General features: G+C 43.1%; 1 protein-coding gene across 1 annotated transcript in view; it reads left to right on the forward strand.

Moving 5' to 3' along the window:
• Nucleotides 1-16,361, forward strand: part of PRKG2 (protein kinase cGMP-dependent 2) — a 123,632-nt gene that overhangs the window by 79,474 nt on the left and 27,797 nt on the right. The window contains exons 11-12 of the mRNA XM_030204906.1: nt 3,548-3,684; nt 12,956-13,045. Coding sequence (XP_030060766.1) covers nt 3,548-3,684; nt 12,956-13,045 — 227 coding nt within the window. The remainder of the gene's footprint in view (nt 1-3,547; nt 3,685-12,955; nt 13,046-16,361) is intronic.

A 16,361-nucleotide genomic window follows, 5' to 3' on the forward strand; every position in this document is an offset into this window, starting at 1 on the left:
TGGTGCTGGCACGCCTAGATCCCAAATTTGAATGCCCGTTCTCCCGCTTCTGATTCGCTCTCTATCTCCTGCACCTGATTGGTCCCTTCCCCCCCACTGGACCCCCAAAACCCCACACAACCCCCCAGCTCTCTGGCAGAAACCCAAATAGTAGCAACATTCCATGCTACCAATCCCAGGGCAAGCAGTGGCTTTCCCCATGTCTATCTCAATAGCAGACTATGGACTTTTCCTCAGGAAACGTGTCCAAACCTTTTTTAAACTCAGATACACTAGCCACTGTTACCACATCCTCTGGCAAAGAGTTCCAGAGCTTAACTATTCTTTGAGTGAAAAAATATTTCCTCCTATTTGTTTTAAAAGTATTTCCATGTAACTTCATTGAGAGTCCCCTAGGCTTTGTACTTTTTGAAAGAGTAAAAAATCGATTCACTTCTACTACACCACTCAAGATTTTGTCAACCGGAATCATATCCCCCCTCAGCCATCTCTTTTCCAATCAGAAGAGCCCTAACCTCTTTAGTCTTTCCTCATATGAGAGGAGTTTCATCCCCTTTATTATTTCGCTCACTCTTCTTTGAACCTTTTCTAATTCAGCTATATCTTTTTTGGGATACGGTCACCAGAACTGAATGCAATACTCAAGTTAAGGTCTCACCATGAAATGATACAGAGGCATTATTATATTCTTGGTCTTATTTACCATCCCTTTCCTAATAATTTCTAGCATCCTGTTTCCTTTCTTTGCCGCCTCATACAATGCAGAAGATTTCAGTGTATTGTCTACAATGACACCTAAATTAGCACAGAAATGTTTATTCTCCATCCCCAGACATAGCTCTGCAGCCAAAAAAATAAATAATATTTTGTTGTACATGGATAGCCTGCACAGATTCAGGAATTACCACATGATACCTGAGCACGTCCCGCTGTAAACCCTTTTAAGCTGTGGTGAGCACATGCTAGTGCATACCGCAGCATAGTAAAAGGATCCCTAAAAGAATAAACTGAGTTACAAAAGACAGAAACTTAAATCAAAGGAGGAGAGGAAAAATTAAGAAAGAAAGAAAAGATAGAGAAACTGGAACCCTAATAAAAGAATAAAGAAAACAGAAAGGGAATTGAAGAATAGTCAAGAATGAAACATAAAGAAGACAATAAAAGATCAAGATATTAGAAATGTTTGAAAATATTTATTGAACTGAACAGGTGGGAGAGCTGAAGGTGGTAGGGTTAGACTAGGAAGAGGAAGAGAGAATGTGTATGTCTGTATGTGTGCATGAGAGAGAGAGAGAGAGAGAGAGAGAGAAAGGTTGCACTCTATCTCCTCTCCCTCCAGGCCAATCTGAGAGGAGAAAGAGAAAGTTCAGCTCCATCCCTACCATTCTGCCCTTTTTGCCTCTAAAACTAAACAGGCAAACTACACCTATGGTATTAGGGATTGCACATAGAGCGGACACCTTGGCACTTATTGTTCCAATTTTTGGCTCACACAAGATCGGATTGGTGAAAATGCCAACTAAAGTGGTGAAATTGGCAACACTTACTAAAGCGATAGACATGTACTCATCAGCCTTGAATACACCAACTTTCATTTGCACACCCAGTGGCCAATGGTTCTACTGTTTATATATGCTATTTAGCAACCATATCTTGATACACTTTTAATTTCAATACCATGCTATGGATACTTTCAAAGTGCATGTAAATATACATGCTCACTGGAGTTAATTCTACAAAGGAATACACAAATTTTCTTTAAAAAACAGAGGAAAAAGACTTCAGCTGGCTGTGATCGTCAGCAAACGATATAAACACTGGCCTTATTCAAAGACACCAGTTAACTTCATAAACACAGCTCACAGTTTTATTGTTTGGTCAAAAAACCTCCTTCAAAGTCCCAAATATTCAACATCATTGCTCACTTCACAGTACAAACCTGTCCACATAAAACTCAATTTTTAATATGTTCAATATATTTCTTTATTTATTTTTTTGTTGTTGTTGTTGTTGCTGCATTTTTTCATCAAATTATCACAAAGCAATGTTTGCTCTTTATCATCTACCTGCTAACCCACTCTGTAATCTGCTATGAAACTTGTCTTCCCAATGCCAATCTTGTTTAACTCTCTTTACTCTGTAATCCGCTCCGAACCTTTCAAGGTGTGAGCGGAATATACGCACCTAGTAAAGTAAAGAGGCATCTATTTGTAGGCACCTAGCTGTAGCCTATTCTATAAAGGAAAGTTGGTGATTACTTTCTTTTGTAGAATACTAGAGTAGCAGGTCAAACATACGCCTATATTTTAGGCATGTACACTTACCCAAGTCAGAGCTGGTATAAATGTTCACACCTAGATTGCTAAAAACCATCTGTAAATGATAGTGTACTATAATTTATGCATGCAACTGTATGTTTTGCCCATGCTTTACCCAGACTCACCCATGTATATGCACACCTTCAAAGTACATGTCATCACATTTATCTTCGAGAATAGTGCATAGTTGGAACATTAGTACTTACATGTTCAGTTGCACACATATGTGCAAATATGCCAGCATTCTGGTCATTCATATGCTTTCTTGGTGCCCTCCCTATAAATTGCCTCCATTGTGCATACATTCTCACCATATTCATACATACACAGACACAGACACACACACAGACAAACAACCTAGGCAGGTTAGGGCTCTTCAGCTTGGACAAAGACGGCTAAGGGGGGATATGATTGAGGTCTACAAAATCCTGACCAGTGTGGAGCTGGTGGAGGTGAATCGATTTTTCGCTCATTCAAAAAGTGCAAAAACCAGAGAACACTCAATGAAATTGCATAGAAATACTTTTAAAACAAAATAGGAGGAAATATTTTTTCACTCAAAGAATAGTTAAGCGCTGGAATTCATTGCTAGAGAATGTGGTAATGGCGAGTAGCGTATCTGGGTTTAAAAAAGGTTTGGACAAGTTCCTGGAGGAAAAGTCCATAGTCTGTAAATAAGGGGGAGAACAGTTTCTCTTCATCTTAACCTTTACCAGCATTGTTATATTATATTATGCTATGTCTTCAAATCTAAGCTAAAAGCCCACCTTTTTGATGCTGCTTTTAACTCCTAACCCTTATTCACTTTGTTCAGAACCCTTATTTTATCATCCTCACTTTAATATTCCCTTATCTCTTGTTTGTTCTGTCTGTCTGTCCTAATTAGATTGTAAGCTCTGTCGAGCAGGGACTGTCTCTTCATGTACAAGTGTACAGCGCTGCGTACGTCTAGTAGCGCTTTAGAAATAATAAGTAGTAGTAGTCTGTTATTGAGGTGGACATGGAGGAAGCCACTGCTTGCTCTGGGATTGATAGCATTGAATGGTGCTACCATGTAGATTTCAGCCAGGTATTTGTGACCTGGATTGACCACTGTTGGAAGCAGGATACTGGGCTAGATGGACCATTTGTCTAACCCAGTATGGCTATTCTTATGTTCTTACAGTGTATTAGTGCAAAATCTAGCTAACTGTGTGGTTAGAACCCAGTTCCTTTCCTTGTTGTTTCAGGTGAAGCTCAAGAATGAAGACATAACCTTTGCCCTTAAGTGCATTAAGAAGAAGCATATTGTGGAGACACACCAGCAGGAACATGTCTACTGGGAGAAGAATATCCTCCAGCAGATCAACTCTTCATTCATCATCAGGTGACAGAGTATTCCTTCATCCAGGATTTCCCACACCTGCTTGGTTTTCAGGAGTTTAGGAATGCAGGCTGAGATGACATTGATTGTTGTTAAATAGGTTGTTCTGTTATATATGATTCATGTATGGCTAACTTTGCAAATGACCACCTAGGGGCAGTGGCAGCCCTACTTTTAGGCCACCTCTTTCCCCCAAATTACTGTTTTCTATTCTTTTCTTGTTTTTCAAAGGAAGGCGGCAGCAGCGACTTCCATAGGCTATCCTGCCACCGTTCATGGCTCTACTGCGGGTGGCCCGCTTCTCTGATGTAATTTCCTGTTTCTTCATAGGCGGGCCACCCGCATTAGAGAGAAGGAGCTGGGACCTGTGGCAGGGCAGCCTGTGGGAGTCACTTCCGTTGCCCAGAAGCATAGACAGGTTGAGGGCACGGGAGAGCGGACTGCCCATGGCAGATCATTTGAAAATATCACACTTACCTGGCGGCTATGTTTTTGCCGACTCCATATACCCAGAAATTCAATGCTGGAGCCCTGACATGGCCCGACATTGAATTTCTGAGTATAAGACCAACGGCAGGCAACTAAATATCAGGCCCTGCATGTACACACACGTGACAGCTCATTTTATCCAAGAAAAGAGAGGAAAACCAAAGTACAAAAAATATAAGCAATGAAAAAAGCATCAAGGGCCCTTGAATGCCCCTGATGTAGCTGGCTTCCACTTTAGCACTAACTGGTCATTTTCAGCACCGCTGTCCAGCTGTGCTGCTAAAAATGACCAAATAGCCATATACAAGTGAGTTAACCGGTCCGCAGCCATTCTCGGCCGGTTAACTCACTTTGAATATCAGCTAGGAGGTGTATGTGCATACAGTAGAGATGGCAAATGCATATATAACTCATGTATATTTAGTGTGGATTTCCAGAAAACAGAACCAGCCAGAGGATCTTTGATAAAAGGTTAGGGAACCAGTGCTCCAAATAATGTTCTGAACACATCTATGCCATAGGTCTGCAAAGTACAGCATTCAATCTGCACATGCTGGCTACAGTAGAGCTTCTGGAGTTTGTATTCATTTTTAACTGGGCATCACTAATAACTCTACATAATGGGAAACATCTCTGTACCAAGTCTATACCAGATCTCAGCAAGATGATGCCACAATACAAGAATGGTAGGAAGGAAAACAAGGAACGTGCTGGATGCATGTGCCTAGGATCAAAAGTTGCCCACCCTTAATTCATTCACTTCAGCTAAAAAAGGCTGTAGCACAGTGTTTCCCACAGGGGAGCCGCGGAGCCACGGAGAAAGGCGGGAGTTTATCCTTAATGGCACATGTCACACACCATACACATGCTGCATTTAATCTCATGCCCCGCCACCGCTGGAGTTTGGAGCTGTACAAGATACATTTTTATTTTTTTTTTGTGACTGCCTGCTTTATCCTATGCCGCTCCTGCCTTGCAGCGATTCACACATGCTGTCTTCCGCTACCCTGGGGGCAGGAAGCGGCAGGCAGCGTGTGTGAATTGCTGCCTCGGATCTGTTACAGCAGGAGCGACGTGGGAATCACTGCCGCTGTTGGGCTGCAGAATTCAAACGGTGAAAAAGCCCATGCAGGAAGGGGGAACACCCTCCCCCCCTCCAGATATAATAACCCTTGGAAGTGCTTCTTGTTTCTAATTTAAAAAGTCAATGCAATCATCCCACTGGATGCAGCACATTAAGATTAGATAAGATTAATGTTAATTCTGCATTAGTGATGTGTTCTTAACAAGTTTAACCTGTTTAATGTCCAGCCTTACACTACCTGGATCTTAAGGAGTCTTTCTCATTTTGTGCTGCCGGAACTGAAAGTTTAATACAGCGTGCAGGCTGGGATTGTAGTTTGCAAGACTACAGATTCATACGTGCAGCAGAATAAAATTTGCAGCCAACTGGCAACCCTAAATACAACAATTCCAAAGCAGCAGGCAGGCTATTGAAAAGCTTGGTGATGTTTTATAGAATCTACACAGCCTCAGGTGGGGACTTTCTTTCATGGATAGGAGTTGGAGCTAATGATAATCCAGCAGAGCCCTCTGCTTCAGAAAACTGAATGTCAGTGAAAGTCAACTTTGAATGAGAGGGCTTCTTTACCAACTCTCTATTTCAGTTGATAACACCCTCATCCTCCCCATCTCATCAGCCCGCATCCTCGGAGTCATCTTCGACTCCTCCCTCTCCTTCTCTGCGCACATCCAGCAGACAGCCAAGACCTTTCTCTATAACATCAGCAAAATTCGCCCGTTTCTCTCTGAGCACACCACCCAAACTCTCATCCACTCTCTCGTTACCTCTCGCCTTGACTACTGCAACCTACTACTCACTGGCCTCCCACTTAACCATCTATTCCCCCTTCAATCCATCCAGAACTCCGCCGCGCGTCTCATCTTCCGCCTGGACCGATATACTCACATCACCCCTCTCCTCAAGTCACTTCACTGGCTCCCGATCAGATACCGCAAATAGTTCAAGCTTCTCCTACTAACCTACAAATGCACTCAATCTGCAGCCCCTCATTACCTCTCTACCCTCATCTCCCTGTACGTTCCTAACCATAACCTCTGCTCACAGGACAAATCCCTCCTATCAGTACCCTTCTCCACCACCGCCAATTCCAGGCTCTGTCCCTTCTGCCTCCCCTCACCCTATGCTTGGAATAAACTTCCTGAGCCCATACGCCAAGCCCCCTCCCTGCCCATCTTCAAATCCCTACTCAAAGCCCACCTCTTCACTGTAGCTTTCGGCACATAACCATTTACCTCTATTCAGGAAACCTAGACTGCCCCTATTGATTGACTGCATACTTGTCCTTTAGATTGTAAGCTCCTTTGAGCAGGGACTGTCCTTCTTTGTTTAAAATTGTACAGCGCTGCCTGACCCTGGTAGTGCTTTAGAAATGTTAAGTAGTAGTAGTAGTAGTAGAAATCCGATTCTCCACCAGTTGACCCCTGAGCTGCCCACGCCCGGCATCAGGGGTCCTGGGTGCCCATGGGACATCATGTTGCCTCCCTCCTGTGTTCAGCTCCAGGCTCTTCTTCATCCTCCTCTCTCCAGCTAAATTGTGGTGAGAAGTGGGAGAGATACAGCAAACAGTCGAGGGGAGGGGAGGGGAGGGGAGGGGAGGGGAGGGGAAGATGCTGCATGGAGATGGAGAAATATTGGATATAGGGGTGAAGGGAGAGATAGTGCATGGGGGAGAGAGGGAGAAATACTGGATATGATGTGTGGCAGGAGGGGGTGTGGAGACCTGTGTGGCCAGGAGGGGGCGCCGCAAAAAATTGCTCAGACACTAAGGGTGCCGTGAACCGAAAAAGTTTTGGAACCACTGCTGTAGCAATAGTGCAACAACTTCAGGTGAAGATAACATCCTTGGTGTAGCAGATGACAAATGAGTTTTCAAGATATCCAGAATATATATGCAGGCAATATATGACCACAACCATGAATTATCCAAATATTTTATTACATACTTCAAAGCTTATGTTAAAATAATATTAAAAAAATGTAAAATCACATACTTATAGTACTGCTATGCACACAATCTAAACACATATCACCCTGCCCTTTACATCATACCACCTGCTAACCGCAACCCTGCTGCTTAACAAGATCAATATATCCAATCAAGTCTCTACAAGAGGTGAAGTACTTATCAACTTTTCTCTTCCAGTCTCAAACAACCTGAAAATTCTTGGAGTCACCATTGACCGAAACCTCACACTCGAAACACACGTGAATAATACTACGAAAAAGATGTTCCACTCCATGTGGAAACTCAAAAGAGTAAAACCTTTCTTCCCGAGATCCATCTTTCGTATCCTGATACAATCAATGGTACGAAGTCATCTGGATTACTGGATTACTGTATGCTGGCTGCAAAGAACAGACCATCAAGAAACTCCAAACAGCCCAAAACACCGCCGCCAGACTCATATTTGGAAAACCAAAATATGAAAGTGCAAAACCCTTAAGAGAGAAACTCCACTGGCTCCCACTTAAGGAACGGACCACATTCAAGATCTGCACGATCGTACACAAAATCATCCACGGAGATGCGCCGACCTACATGCTAAACCTCGTGGACCTGCCTCCCAGAAATGCCAAAAGATCATCCCGAAAATTTCTTAATCTACACTTCCCCAGCTGTAAAGGACTAAAATACAAACTTGTACATGCGACCTCCTTCTCCTACATGAGTATGCAGTTATGGAACGCACTACCAGCTAACCTGAAAACAATCAAAGAAATATCTAACTTTCGTAAATCACTGAAGACGTACCTCTTCAATAAGGCCTACAAAGAGGACCCATAGCTTAACTATACCCCCTCACCAATCCACTCTAATCCGAAAGTCATCTCTCTATACCTATTTTCTCAATACGTCTTTCCATCCTAATCTCTTTGCATCACCAAATGTATCTGACACCCTGGAATGGCAATGCCATAACAGACCTCTGTAAGCCAAATTGAGCCTGCAAATAGGTGGGAAAATGTGGGATACAAATGCATTAAATAAATCTCAACAGTCCTCCAATAGTTTGTTCAGATAAGAAGTCCACATTGCATACGAGATTTTGGGGGGATTGTGATATCCTTGGAGGGTGGCTCAATAATACATCGGTCATGGAGCATGTTTTGGATTTATAACTGTTTGTACTGCACTAGTTAAAAGGATTACAACTATATCGCAATTTATGTACCCATGTGATGAGAAAGTTGTTGAATATATATGCATGTGATAAACATATAAATACTAGTGACTGGGTAGGGAGGAGGGTATGGGGCTGCTTATTTTAATTAGACAGGAGGGAGGGGATTGATCCAGCATCAGACAAAGATTTTTGAGGTTATTTTACTGGGCGATGGTTGACTAGTCAGATTTAAGTGTGCTTTTGCCAGCCTAATTAAGAAGCGAGCACTGGAACATCAGTGTTAATCACCTAACTTTCTATGCCTACCCTAGCCTTGCCCTCAAGGCTATCCAGAATTTGACTACTTAAATTGAGCAGATTTATGAGATTTAGGGGGCAAAACTTAGCTGTGTAGCTGGGTCAGTTTTCAAAGGCTTTGATTTAACCAGCTAAGGAAGGGCTTAACCAGTTTGACATGTTATTCTTCCAGTTGAATCAAATGATGAAATGCTCTAGAAAAACAGGTTCTCAAATTGTCATCCCCATACTTCTCCTAGGGGCTTTGTTGATAGACCTAGGAGTGTGCTAAGTATCCATATGTAGGGCCTGCTCAACTATTGGGCAGGACTAGGCAATTGTCTAGGCCAGGGCAGCATCTTCTGGGGGTTGGGGAGCAAAGAGCAGCTGCAGGCAAAGCACAGCAATAGATCCTGACAACCACACAAAGTAAAAGAATCAACAAGAGGTACTTTTACCATCACAGAGTGTGGGCAGTTTTCAAGGACCAGATTATTCTGGGCGGGGTGATGTTGAGGTAATCTTGACTGTTGCAGGGGGAGGGGAGAGGTGGGGAGGAGCAAAAAGGTAAATGCTATAAGTAGTGCCTAAAAATTGGTGTCAAAAATTTAACGTGCTTAGCGTGATTCTATAAGAAGTATGCGTCCTTTATAGAATAATTAGCCGTTAAGCCCGTTAAAACAGGCGAAATTTTTGTTTTTAACAATGTAGTGGAACAGCCGAAGAAAAATGAGAGTTGGACGTCCAGCATTTTTTCTCTCTCCCTTCCCATCCATCCATGTGCATCTCCTTCCTCTGTGTTCCCTCCCCTTCATCCACATCCAGAATTTCTTCTGTCTCCCCTCCATCCATGTGCATCTCCTTCCTGTCTTCCCTTCCCTCCCCTCCATCCATATTCAACAATTCTCCTCTCTCCCTGCCCTCCCCTCCATGCATCCATATCCAGCAACCCTATTCTCTTCCCTGACCTCCCCTCCCCTCCATCCATCCATATCCAGCAGCCCTCTTCTCTCCCCTACCCTCCCCCCAGCAACCATCCTCTCTCCCCTGCCCTCCCCTCCATCCACCCATGCCCAGCAACCATCCTCTCTCCCCTGCCCTCCCCTCCATCCACCCATGCCCAGCAACCGTCCTCTCTCCCCTGCCCTCCCCCCATATCCAGCAACCGTCCTCTCTCCCCTGCCCTCCCCCCATATCCAGTAACCGTCCTCTCTCCCCTTTCGTCCCCTCCCCTGACCCTGTGTCCATCAACTCTCCTCTGCTTTCGTTACCTCCTGTGAGTCCTCTCGTCAGCTCACCTCCAGCGCAGCATTCCTTTCCCTCCTGGGAGTTCTCTCGTCAGCTCACCTCCAGTGCAGCATTCCTTTCCCTCTCTGTTCCGTCCTCTGACATCATCATGTCTTGACGCAGGGGCGGGACAGAGAGGGAAGTCTCTACTGCGTATTTGCGGGTGAGTCGGTCACCTCTCGTTTATATAGTTAGATCCTTAGACATAAACTGCGCCTAACTGTAGGTGCCTGCAATAAGGCCTGCTATAAGCAGGCTTAAATGCCGGTGCCTAAGTTAGGTGCATATTGGCCATATTCTATATCAATGTGCATAACATTTGGGACCTCTCCCCAAATTGCCCCTATCCACGCCCCCAAATAGGTCTGTGCATTTGGATTTATGTGCATAACATTATAGAATACAATATGTGCGTAAATTCTAATTATCGTCAATTATCGTCAATTAGTTATCACCCAATTATCAGCACTGATTGGCTCATTACTCAATTAAGTTAAGCACTTAAATTGGGTGCATGCCCAATTTAACGTGCGTAACTCTTAGCGCCATATATAGAATCTGGGGGGAAATGCTTAAAAGTTTAATTTGAGTATGTAGTGGGGGGTGGGGACACACAAGGCTAAAGGTTTGCCTAAAGTGCCTAGTACTACTACTACTACTACTACTAATAGCATTTATATAGCGCTACCTCTTGTACTGGCTCTGTGCATAAGGTAAATTGCACAAAAGACTTTAATTTAACATTTAATTTAAAATAGGTTATATATCTCATTTCTAACACAATGATTCAAAGTAGATTACAAAAGAAAATGATCAATTACAATATATGCATACACCTTGCTAACGATTAACTTACAAACTTCTAACTATTCCAAATAGAGTATCCCACCTCATAACTCAGCCTACAATATGCAATGAACCTACATACCATGATCTCAGTATATATCAGGTTTAACATGACATATCGTCCTTCGTTACCAATTTTACACCATCCATCTTCACAATCTTAATGGACTAATAGATACCGCAAACATCAAGGTATCATTTCAACCAAAGTTCAGTACCACATGCATGAATTAAACTCAGTACAGATTAAAATTTAATAATCCAACATCGTAGTCATTGTCATTCACTGCAGACCTTTCTCAAAATCCTTTGATACATCAGATCCGCTCCCTCCAGTTTCCCACTATTTCTATCATGATATTTGACCCCTTATATACACAGTAGGAGCCTACGTTCCGCAAACCAGCATCTCTTAAATGTTCCATCTTTTCACCAAATATGCTACGAACATATCTGTAGCCTCTTATTCACTGTCGTAGCCTGTCTCATTGGAACAACCTTCCATTATACCTATGTGCTGATCCATCTTTGAAAAAATTTGAGGCATATCTTAAGACCTATTTCTATGAAACAAAATAAAAAACAATCCTGGGGAAAGATGAAAGACCTGGATTCTCTGATGTTACACTGTAGGCTGCAATACACTGGAACCTTGAACCTCGAATTGCAGGCAGACTCAAAAGTGTCAATGGTGACATCATCAGTACAGAGTCTCATTGCATAAAATGGTACTCATGCTAAAATAGCATGGGCTGTGGTAAAATAACCTGTCTTAACAGTAGTCCATGTTGATAACTTTCCTCCCTTAGTGTGAGAAGTTTCAGTCTCTGGTAACCAGAGCTGATATTGTGATGCCATAATGCCTCATTCCAGCAATACCTAAGAGCCAACCTCATCAGTGATGTCACAATGGCTTGATGGCTCTATACTTATACTTAAATAGCAGTGATTTCAATTTCTAGCGATATTTCTTTTTCCTTTATTTAAGGGGGGAAGTTATCAACATGGGCTCTCGTTAAGCAGGTTATTTTACTGTTAATTTCAGTTATTAGTAACTAGATCTCATTGCATAAGATGGAACCTATGCTAAAATAGCACGACTTCTGGTAAAATAACCCATCTTAATGGTAGGCCATGTTGATAACTTCCCCCTACTGCTAGCCACCAAAGATCACTATTTTATGATGTTCCACAGTAAGGATTGGAATTCATGACAGCCAAAAGTTTCCAGGACTTCACAGATCCCTTTATATATTGAAAATCATCTGCTGCTAACTTTTATTTTTGTTTCACAACTTGGGAAAAAGTTCAATTTTCCCCAGGATCTCTACAGCCTTCAATCAGGAATAAAGGGATATATAATAATTTAACCCTAAGAATTAGGTTTTTTTCTGCTTCTTCACAGTATCTGTATCTGACCTAGAACAGGTGTAAGATGCTAGGAATTATTAGGAAATGGATAGTGAATAAGACCAAAAATACTATAATGCCGTTGTATCGCTCCATAGTGCGTCTGCACCTTGAGTATTGGGTTCAGTTCTGGTTGACGTATCTCAAAAAAGATATAGCTGAATTAGAAAAGGTTCAAAGAAGAGCAACCAAAATGATAAAGGGGATGGAACTCTACCACACTCCTCTACTCTTGAATGAGGAAAGGCTACAGAGGTTAGGGCTCTTTAGCTTGGAAAAGAGACTGATGAGTAGTGATATGATTGAGGTCTACAAAATCCTTAGTTGTGTAGAACAAGTAGAAGCAAATCAATATTTTACTTGTTCCAAAAGTACAAATACTAGGGGCATTCGAGGAAGTTACATGAAAATACTTTTAAAAGAAATAGGAGGAAATATGTTTTCACTCAACAAATAGTCAAGCTCTGGAACTCTTTGCCAGAGGATGTGGTAACAGCGGTTAGTGTATTTGGGTTTAAAAAAGGTTTGGACAAATTCCTGGAGGAAAAGTCCATAGTCTGCTTTTGAGACAGACATGGGGAAGCAACTGCTTGCCCCAGGATTGGTAGCATTGAATGTTGATGCTAATTGGGTTTCTGCCAGGTACTTGTGACCTGGCTTGGCCACTGTTTGGAAAGCAGGATGCTGAGCTGGATGGACCATTGGTCTGACCCAGTATGGCTACTCTTATGTTCTTATATGTTCTTATGTCTTGCAGACTCTACAGGACTTTCCGAGACTCTAAGTATGTGTATATGCTGCTGGAAGTGTGCCTGGGAGGAGAGCTCTGGAGTGTTCTGCGAGACATGTGAGTTCTTCTGAACATCCTGAGACACTTTGGATGAAGGGGAGGAAATAGGGTGATTTATTGAGATTTTAATAGACTGCACATGTCAATTAAAACAAATGACTGCAACCTTGTGATAAGTAGACACAAAAGTTGAGTTTTTACAAAATTTTGAGGAGTGTAAAAAAATTATGCTTACTGCACAAGGAACACTTCAACGGTGCAGATTTGCCAAAGGAGAGTGTACTGTGCTAACAATTCTAGCATAAGGCAAATCAGTAGCTATTGATCAACCACTGGATAACTTGAATAGTGGCACAATTTAGAGTCTAGTCTGTTTACTAGTGAGTTGACAGTTGATTTCTGTGTCTGGTGTGTGTCACCACAGTCACACTTTGGACTGTAGTTTAATTTCTAGTTGTGGAAAAGATGTAAACAATATCCAGTTGATGTTCTAAAGCAATTTATGGAGCATCAAACCTTTCTTGGCAAATTGAAACCATACAGAGCTCTTGGATAGCCTTAATGATAGAAGTCTACAAGATAATGAGCGGAGTAGAGCGGACAGATGTGAAGCGATTGTTTATACTTTCAAACAACAACAAACCAGGGGACACAAGATGAAGCTAGAATATGGTAGATTTAAAACAAATAGGAGAAAGTTTTTCTTTACTCAGCGTGTAGTTAGACTCTGGAACTCGTTGCCGGAGAATGTAGTGACAGCAGCTGGCCTTACGGAATTTAAAGGGGGTTTGGACAGATTCCTGAGGGAAAAGTCCATTGAACATTATAAATTTTTTTTTTTTTTTTTTTTTGGGGGGTGGGGGGGGTTGCCAGGTTTTTGAAGCCTGGATTGGCCGCTGTCAGAGGCAGGATGCTGGGCTTGATGGACCCTTGGTCTTTCCCAGTATGGCGATGCTTATGTACTTATGTACTAATGTGGCCTAGTTGTTAAGTGCCTTATCATATAACTAATACCATTGACCCAACTTTGTGGAAATTAAATTCATGCTTTGTAAACATTTTCCAGTTCATGTAAATGTCAAAAATCAAAGAATTGGATAATTTTATAAATTTTTAATTTGTCCCCCTGTTAACTGGCTAAGGGCCCCTTTTGCAAAGTGGCGCTACCGATTGACATGCACCGAATGCGAAGAAGCCCATGGGAAATATAATGGGCTTCTTCACATTCAGCACACTGCTAATCAGTAGTGCCGCTTTGTGGGCCTCTTTTACAAAGCCGCGCTACCGATTCTTGGTGTGGCAAAAGAGAGGAAGCCCGTTCAATTCCTCTCATTTGCCATTTGGGAATCGCTAGCACGGCTTTGTAAAAGAAGTCCTGTAAAAGCAGAACTAAATACAGGAAGAATCAGAAGTGTGCTGGGAATACAATAAAACTTTAATCAGATTGTGCTGATATTCAGTGATATCCAGTGGGGTGTGATCACTGAAGGACCAGTCTGACAATAGCACGGCCCCTTGTAACCAACCACAGAATCTATGAAAAGACAGAATCAGTGTGCAGAGCCTGGGATCTTTCATCGATATTTAAAGGTTGTGAGTCAGTTTTAGCATACAATGGAAAATATGCCCATACTGAGTACCCCTGAGTAGCCCCTGAAAAAAAGTCCTGGTGCTATCCAAAAGTTAACCAATTATGTCTGATTGGAAACATACATGTTCTAAAGTCAATTAATGATATCCAGTTAACTTTAGTAAGGCATTAAAGCCACTGGAGGAGTGGCCTAATGGTTAGTGCAGGGGACTCCAATCCCAGCATCCTGGGTTTGATTCCCACTGCAGCTCCTTGTAACCCTAGACAAGTTACTTAGCCCTCCATTACCCTCAGGTACCAAAACCACAAGCCCTCTAAGGATAGAGAGAGTACCTGCTTATAATTGGATTGCAAGCCACAGTGAACCTGAACTCTGTTTGGGATAATGCAGGATACAATAAATAAATAAAATCTGGTTCAAGTTATACCTTGGCAGAATATCAGCCCTGTTATTATCATCCTAAAACAGGCCCTTCCTAGAGCCCACAAATAGTAGGACCCAAATTTTGAACAAACCAACTGAATGTAGAGTGTCTCTCATTCTTTCCAAATGCCCATGCCTGAAATCTGTTGGCTGAGAATGAGCTGATTTAACAAACAGAACTGCATTGCATAATGTCGCAGATGACTGCAGGGGAAATAGCAGTGGAGCTAGATGTGTTTGGAAAAGGACAGAAGAAGGATAGTTTTTGTGATTTCAGAAACAGAAGCAGAGGAATGAAGTGGGAAAGGGAAGGAGAAGGTGATTTGGTAGAGAACTCAAGATTAATCTTGTAATCCTTGTTATAGAAATAGATGGCCATCATCTGAGCAAAGAATGAAGGGAAATAAGCAGGGCCGCCAAGAGGGAAGGCAAAATTCCCCAGGGCCCAGCCTGCAAGGGGGGCCCGCTTGGCATTGGCTTGGCTCAGATGGTTTCTCCTGCTCGCATTCTCTGCTGTCTACTCTGTAGGCCACAGGTCCTTCTTCTTGCTTCATCCCGTCTACTGTGTGAAGTACTTCCTGTTTGGACGTGGCAGGAAGAAAGACCTGTGCAGCAGAGCGGAGCAGGAGGAAACAAGCAAGTAAGTAGGCCCGGGGACATATGCAGGCTAGGGGGGCCATGCACCCAGGGTAGGGTTACCATATTTTGTCCCCCAAAAAGGAGGACACATGCCCCGCCCCCACCACACAACCCGCCCACACCCTTTCACACCCTCGCTCCGCCCCTGTCACATTTTCCCCTCCCCCCCGTCACACACCCCGTCACCCCCCTCCCTGTCACCCCCCTCCCCTTACCTTACTACTGCCCTGGTGGTCTAGTGACCTCTTCGGGACAGGAAAGAGCCCCCTCTTTCCTGCCCGGAGCGCTGCCCTGCATGCATCTTTCCTGTTGGTGATCTCAGTGCCGATTCAAAATGGCCGCCGAGAGTTGAAGTCTCTCGAGGTCACTTCAACTCTTGGCAGCCACCAGCATGCCCGTTTGTCCAGAAATCCAGACAAATGGGCAGATTGGCAAAACCCGCCCGGTTGCCCAGATATGTCCTCAAAAAGAGGACATGTCCAGGTAAATCTGGAGATATGGTAACCCTAATATAGGGGTGTGTGCGTGGGAGGTGTTTGCCCCGGGCCCGGCTTTGTCTCTCAGCGGCCCTGGAAATAAGGCAGAGGCAACTGAGGAGAGTGATGAGTGACACAAAAAGATATAGATGAACTGCAGCCTCCCCATATTTCTTTTGGGAGAATGTCTCACAATCACTGTTCCCTCTAAGCTGATGGGGAGTACTCCAAATGCATTGCTGC

Source organism: Microcaecilia unicolor, chromosome 5 (assembly GCF_901765095.1).
Source record: "Microcaecilia unicolor chromosome 5, aMicUni1.1, whole genome shotgun sequence".
NCBI lineage: Eukaryota > Metazoa > Chordata > Amphibia > Gymnophiona > Siphonopidae > Microcaecilia > Microcaecilia unicolor.